Here is a 7465-nt window from a genome sequence, read left to right as displayed (position 1 = left end):
CCCCCCCTCCCTGCCAGCTGTTTTTGGGGGGGGGGGAGTGGACCCTGGCTCCAAGGACCCATTATGGCGGTGCTCCAGTCCCCATCATCACTCCCTCCCCTTCGGCCCCTCAGTCCCCACTGTCATGGGTGCACTCTGCTGTCTGTCCCTGTCTGTATAGGGCACTCTGATTGGCTGCTGAGACAGCCAGTCGGCGTGCAATTAAAGCATTACAGACAGACAGACAGACTTGGGCTTTTACAATATTAGAATGTTCTTTAAATATATACGAAATGTGCATTCAACCTTCTTGCATTAGCTTAAAAACAGCACGTGCCATCACTTTTAATTATCCATTCAAGATAATGTATCCCCAAGTACATTACCCCCACTGTACCCCCCACAGTGGAATATTTTGGCAATAGCCTCTCCTGAGTGAGAGGCCAGAGAGAAAAATCCAAAGCCCTGTCTGCTCTTTGGCTGAGAGAGAATTTCCTAGATCAGTGGTTCTCAGCCTTTTTTGTACTAGGACCCATTTGTAAACATTGATGGCCAGTCCTGATCTGCAGCCCCCTGCCCCCCAAGCCCTGCTGGAGGGAGTCCCCAGCTGCCCCTGTCCTGCTTGGGTCAGCATGGTGGGTGCAGCAGCTCCAGCTCATGGGCGGCAGCGGAGTGAGTCTGGCCATGGCACAGACTGGAGGGAGGAGGAGGGGGAGGCCTGCCCTGGGCTCGAGACTCCCATGCCACACCAGGCAGTCTGGTCATGGCTCCTCCTGCCCCCAGAGCAGTGTCTCCTGGCCACCTCTCCCCTGTGAGTATGGGCACTGGCCCTGCTGCCAGCAGCCCAGCCATACAGCTCCCTGCTGCCCCTGAAGTAACCCCCCATGCTCCTCCTTCAGCCACTGGAGGGGCAGGCACCTTCCTCCTTACCCTGATGCAGCCTCGGTGCAACCCACTGTCTCCAGTCACCCCAAGCAGCTCCTTACAGGCTGGAATGCTGCCAGCCTGCAAGGGGAAACCCACACTTTCCCGTGTTTTTCTGGGACTTGGTTGCAAGCCTTTCACAATATTATTGCAACCCACAGGTTGAGAAGTGCTGTCCTAGATCACCTAGGTTTCAGAAGTCTTTGTTTTTCTGCATGTTGTGCTTATAAAGGTACATTTTTTTTTGTTTCAGTTGGTTGATACTACAGTGGAGCTGGCAAACAAAGTTGGAGCAGCAGAAATTATTTCCAGGATTGTGGATGATCTGAAAGATGAAGCTGAACAATATAGAAAAATGGTTATGGAAACTATTGAGAAGATAATGGGAAATCTAGGTGCAGCAGATATTGACCATAAACTAGAAGAACAACTTATTGATGGTATCTTGTATGCCTTCCAGGAACAGACTACTGAGGTACTGGCAGAAAATGATTCTAGAAGTTAATTCAAATAGTAGACTTCCAGTCATACAGTTTAATCCATGTAATCTTTGTTCTGGGTTAAACTGTAGTAGAGCATTGGAGTATGTAAGATAGTTGTGGAATGTTATTTTTAAGACTGGAATTCACTTGAATAACATGACTAGTGGTTTTGCCTTTCTAAACCTTTGTTGTTGTTGCTGTTCTTCAGGATTCTGTGATGTTGAATGGATTTGGTACAGTGGTTAATGCTCTTGGCAAACGAGTTAAACCGTACTTACCCCAGATCTGCGGTACGGTGTTGTGGCGTTTGAACAATAAATCGGCCAAAGTTAGACAGCAGGCTGCTGACCTAATCTCTCGTACTGCCGTTGTCATGAAGACTTGCCAAGAGGTATTCATTTCTCTCATCCCTTCTTCCCGTAGGAGATTTTTCTAAAGGCAGGAAAAATGAGAAGAATGTTCACATTTATATCTTGGTTTTTTTTGTTTATAGGAAAAACTGATGGGACACTTGGGTGTTGTGTTGTATGAGTATCTGGGTGAAGAATATCCAGAAGTCTTGGGCAGCATACTAGGAGCACTTAAAGCCATTGTGAATGTAATAGGTATGTTTTGTTTTATTTTTTTTTAATTCATTCAGAGGTCAAGTGATTGTAGGAGAGTGAATTTGAAGTTAACATAATTCTGTATTAAACAGGTATGCACAAGATGACACCACCAATCAAAGACCTCCTGCCAAGGCTCACACCTATCTTGAAGAACAGACATGAAAAAGTACAGGAGAACTGTATTGACCTAGTTGGACGTATCGCAGACAGGTGAACTGATTTTTACATGTGTATATATAATATATGATTTTTTACTGCTGTATCTTTTCAGGTTTCTTAAGTTTTTGTTCATATTAAGCTTTTCACTGTAATTGATTTAAAAAAAAAATATTTAAATACAAAGTATGACCTATCAAGTATACTTTTTCATTGTCCATACAACACCACTTAAACAGTATTAAAGCTAGCAATTTAATTTGATGTCCATTGGTTCAGTTTACATTTGACACATACTGCAGCTATTTAATTTATTTAAAGCTATTTATTTTACGTAATGGAAAGGCAGATAAGGCTGGCCCATGCCCCTGTGCTGGTAATGTGTGTGTTTGTCCTACTGTCTGGTTTTTAACATGAAAAGGGCTTGGTGTCACTAAAGAAATATTTGCATTTCCTATGTTATCCAGGGGAGCAGAATACGTTTCTGCAAGGGAATGGATGAGGATCTGTTTTGAACTGCTCGAGTTGTTAAAAGCTCACAAAAAGGCTATCCGAAGAGCCACAGTAAACACTTTTGGCTATATTGCAAAAGCGATCGGGTAAGTGTCTTTGTCCTTATGATGATCTGAATTTGTAGTCCCTTGTTTAGAATGGTGGTGATAGCAAGTTTTATTGGGAAAATAATCATGTTTTTTTTGTGGGCTTTTTGCATTTAAGTTGTAGCTCTTTTTCTATTAACATGGATGTTTTTGTATTTGGCTGTTATCTGTAGGAATCTAAGTATATTCAGTTATACTTTTGTAACATGCACACAACTTTCAGAAGCTGGATTTGTAGGAGTTTAAACGCATACAACACTTACGCTTTTATGAGTGCTTTTATCTAATACCTGATTGAATCAGCTATTAAATAAAAGTACCAAAAAGCCTTGCTGAAGCACCCAATCTATACAGATGTTGCAGAGCCAGGTCAAACTAACACACTGCTTCTTCTGGTAAAGTGCTTTTTCCCCTGTATCTGTCAGCAGCCAAAGCATTCTGTGGTGTAGGCCTAGCCAGTCCTCCAGGCATCCAGTGCTGTATTGCTCCCCTCACCTCTCTCCACTATTTCAACTGGCTGTTCTAGTATGCAGCCAGAATTCTGCTGTCTGTTTTCCTCTTGTTTGCCTTTTGTAATCAGTAAGCTTCCTTGTGCTGCTTGTTCAGTAAAAGCTATCTTTTCATCAACCAGTTGTAGCCTCACTCCTTACTCCACTGCCTCCCCTCCAGTAGTTCCCTCCAGTTTGTCAAGCAGGCACACTGCAGACTTTGGTCAGTTGCAAGCTATTGAAGTTGGCTGAACTCATGTTTAGGAGAGAAGGGAAAGCAGAAAAGTTAAAACACTACTCCCAGCCACAGGTCACCCACCTCCTGTTAACCATGAAGCATGAGTGCAAACATTCTGCTTTACTTCCCTACTGAGAGGCATTCTGGCCTGGGTGCTCAGTGCCCTGGTATTGGTGCTACAGTAGTGAACCAGGTCTCTGTCAGTGAGATTTTGAGGAGAGTTGACTTCATACTTGTGTTGGCATCATGGGTCAAACACAGATACGGTATAGCTTTGTGTTTGTTGAAAGTAGAATTAGTTATGGCCTTCTTCCTACAGTGACAGTACTATTCTAGTACAATTCTGAGTTCACAAATAGTACATAAAGGAAAATGTTTTGTTTGAAAGAAATAATGTTCTTCCTATATTTTTTTTCATGCAATTTTGCTATTTAACTCATAATTTTACACCCTTCTTAAGCAAAGTACTAGTAGATTTAGAGTTTTAGTAAATAATTTTTTGCTGTTTATTTAATATTGTTAACTGAATCTACTATGACTGTAGAATGCAGTTTAAGTAAATCAGTAGTCTGCATATTGTTAGAATTATTAGTTATCCAAATATGTCAACTGCTAAAAGCAAGTGAGGCAAGCTATTGTGAATCTTTATGGTTGGGGGTCCTTCTTGGGATGTAACATGTGATCCACACAATTCTGCCATGCATGTGTAGCAGGCCAGGAGGCACGAGGTGCGACTGTGAGAGAGCACATTAGATCCCACTGTGTTTTATTGCCAATACAAGGGGAGCCCAGGATCAGCTCCTGTTTAAAGCACACCAGCAAGAAGGAAGCTCCCCAACTTGGAAGCATCCTTAGTTGAGGAGCTTCCAGCCTCAGAGGCACCCAACACACCACTGAGGCTGGGCGACACAGCTACTACGATCTTGTGGTCTCGGGGGTGCACGAAGCCTCCACTGCTGGGAGATAGCAGCTGCCATGATTTTCCAGTATCGGGTTTGCATGAAATTCCAAATGAAACTGTGCGGGGGGCTGCCAGGATCCAGAGTCAGTAGCTGATAGGGCTGAGAATCACCTTGGCTGCATGACTCTCATCCCCAGCTGGGCACGGTGCACCCCTGTGGCTTGGAGTCCTGCTAGCTGGCAGGAGTCCTGGCCACAGGAGAAACCTGCTACACATGCAAATTAAAGCTTGATGGCAATGAGCTCTAAAATTAGTACACATCTTCAAGGTTTACCTGTAATGTGTAGAGGGGGGTCTTAGTTATGCAACTTCCAAATCATCTTGGCTTATTAACAGATCCCTGGTTGAAGTGCATGGTCTATCCATTTGTTGACTGATTTTATTTTATTTTATTTTATTTTATTGGCTAAGTCCATCCCCTTCAAATGAGTTGACAGAAGTTTCGCATTTTCTCTCTTCCAGACCTCATGATGTACTGGCTACATTGCTAAATAACTTAAAAGTACAGGAAAGACAGAACAGAGTATGTACTACGGTAGCAATTGCTATTGTGGCTGAAACATGCTCACCTTTCACAGTACTGCCTGCATTGATGAATGAATACAGGGTTCCAGAACTGAATGTCCAGAATGGTGTATTAAAATCTCTTTCCTTCCTGTTTGAATACATTGGCGAGATGGGAAAAGACTACATTTATGCTGTTACACCATTGCTTGAAGATGCTTTAATGGACAGGTCAGTATACTTATACTCCACTTTCATGTTCCCTGTGTTTTTAAATTCAGGTCCACCCTGTGCCTAGCTCCTTAACAGCAAAAAAAATACCCATGGACACTTGCTGTTTTTTTCAAACACACCCACAGATTTATCTGTTGCAGATCAATCAGATTACACTCCTTTTATGGTAATACCATAGTAGATTAGAGTCTTATAAAAACAAGATCATTATAGAATGTATAAACCAGGATTAACCATGTAGGAATTGTTTTTTTTAATCTGATTTTTTGTTACTTAATTTGCTGTTGAGCAGAGCTTAGAGCAGTCATTTTTTTTGCCATAAAACTTGCAGAAATTGTGTTAATTTACCTGATTTGCCCTGTAGTTTCTCTGCCTTATGCTGTTGGCAGGTGAGTGTAGAACATAAAAAAGTGTAGTGATACTCTTCTAAGTTTCAAGAAAGTTTATGAATATTGATAGTAATTTGTTTTCAAATAGATTTCTGACTAATTACACTGTGTTTTCTTTGCAGAGACCTTGTGCACAGACAAACAGCCAGTGCAGTTGTGCAGCATATGTCCCTTGGGGTATATGGATTTGGCTGTGAAGATTCACTGAATCACTTGTTAAATTATGTGTGGCCCAATGTGTTTGAGACATCACCTCACGTCATTCAGGCAGTTATGGGAGCACTGGAGGGCCTGAGAGTTGCTATTGGACCATGTCGAATGTTGCAGTATTGTTTACAGGTATGTTTTCACTTTAGTCCGAGGCAGAGAATTATCCAAAGTTCAACAGAAGGGGAGAAATCTCTTGGGGATAATGGGCATCAGATTGGATATGTTTGCTTTGTATCATGAGATTGTGCTGTAATGTAATAGGTACCACTAAAAGTAAGCTATGTCATAGTTCAAATGCTGTATTCAGTTCTGGGGCCTCTTCTTACCAGAAACACACAGATAATGCAGTGATTAGTGAAGTGAAGCAAAACTAACTACATGGGGAGGGTAGAAAGGAAAAGATGGCCAATTTGAAGAAAAAAATACATTTAGTTAAAATAACTTGACTACCACACTACTATGGGCTAATCATCTTACAAGTTTTTGTAATGAGATTATTCCTATTCCTTAGTATTTAACATAGTGCAAAGAGGTATAAGAAAAAATAACGGGTTAAAACTAAGAAATAGAATTTAGTCTAAGTATCAGGAACACATTGACTGGAATTAGTACTGGACTGTGGAATAGTCTGTCGTCCCTTTGTGCACTTAAGATAGGCCTAAGAAACCATATCCTGACAGAAATGGGTTTGAATATTATTAGTTGTCTTTTTATTAGAGGTCTCATTGCTGCATAATCAGATAACAAACAAACACTGCCCTGGAGGGTCATAGTCTGAAAGACACAAAATAGATGACAAGCAGGAGATGTAAATAAACAGACAGATGAATATGCGTGAAGACTTGGCTCTGTTTTATTGGTTACATGTTTATATATCTAATTAGAGATATAAGTAGGGTGAGGAATGGCAGAAAAAGGAAAGTGAGTAGGAATGAGGGAAAGTAGAGGGAAGGGAAGGGAAGGGAAGGCCTCTCTTGGCTATTCTGATTTTTACCTTCGATTTGTAGGTTGACTAACTAAAGTGCTAAATAGTGGATTAGTACCATCTCAGAGCCTAAAAATTCAACCTGTTGTATGAGGGTAATAGAAATTTATCCCTTGTATTGCACTTTGACATGTTCCTCAAAGGAGAAGCTGAATAGCATTATCCCCTACTTTATAGATAAGGAAGATCAGAATCAGGCAGGTGATGTGACTTGCATCAGGTCACACAGCAAGTTAGCAGAGCCATCAGTAGAGCTCAGGTCTCTTCATGTCATGTGCTGTCATGCATATGGGAGTAGTTGTTTCTTTAACTTTTCTTTAAAAATAAATCAGAAATTCATTCAGTGGATTTCACCCTGAAGGAATGATAAGGTTCTAAGGTTGCAAGGTTTAAGTACATTACTCTGGAATTAAGTTTCTTAATTTCACATTTGTTTTGTTTCCCCAGGGTTTATTTCACCCTGCCCGGAAAGTCAGAGATGTTTATTGGAAGATTTATAATTCAATCTATATTGGCTCTCAGGATGCTTTGATAGCACATTATCCACGAATCTACAATGATGAGAAAAACACCTACATTCGTTATGAACTTGACTACATCTTATAATCTTCTTGTTCATTTGTTTGTGTTCTAATGCACAGCTGTTCCATACTTAAACTTGCTTCAAATTTGGTGATGTAAAATTTTAAAATGTTGCAGGTCAGCAGT

At 41.1% G+C, this 7465-nt stretch overlaps 1 protein-coding gene and 1 long non-coding RNA gene across 3 annotated transcripts in view; one reads left to right on the top strand and one right to left on the bottom strand.

The window, feature by feature from the left end:
- Positions 1–7465, top strand: part of SF3B1 (splicing factor 3b subunit 1) — a 45700-nt gene that overhangs the window by 32827 nt on the left and 5408 nt on the right. For both annotated transcript variants that reach the window (XM_019523139.1, XM_019523140.1), the window contains 8 exons: positions 1157–1378; positions 1594–1776; positions 1879–1990; positions 2083–2203; positions 2617–2748; positions 4898–5170; positions 5685–5901; positions 7205–7456. In XM_019523139.1, the coding sequence (XP_019378684.1) occupies positions 1157–1378; positions 1594–1776; positions 1879–1990; positions 2083–2203; positions 2617–2748; positions 4898–5170; positions 5685–5901; positions 7205–7363 (1419 nt within the window). In that variant the 3' untranslated portion in view covers positions 7364–7456. The remainder of the gene's footprint in view (positions 1–1156; positions 1379–1593; positions 1777–1878; positions 1991–2082; positions 2204–2616; positions 2749–4897; positions 5171–5684; positions 5902–7204; positions 7457–7465) is intronic.
- LOC109301871 overlaps positions 7189–7465 on the bottom strand; it is a 5448-nt gene continuing 5171 nt past the window's right edge. Inside the window, exon 2 of the long non-coding RNA XR_002098652.1 lies at positions 7189–7329. This is a non-coding gene — a long non-coding RNA (uncharacterized LOC109301871). The remainder of the gene's footprint in view (positions 7330–7465) is intronic.

Source organism: Gavialis gangeticus, unplaced genomic scaffold (genome assembly GCF_001723915.1).
Source record: "Gavialis gangeticus isolate Ggan-Ray unplaced genomic scaffold, GavGan_comp1, whole genome shotgun sequence".
NCBI classification, from domain to species: Eukaryota; Metazoa; Chordata; order Crocodylia; family Gavialidae; genus Gavialis; species Gavialis gangeticus.
The sequence above is the reverse complement of the archived record's forward strand: the minus strand, read 5'-3'. Positions and strand labels throughout refer to the sequence as shown.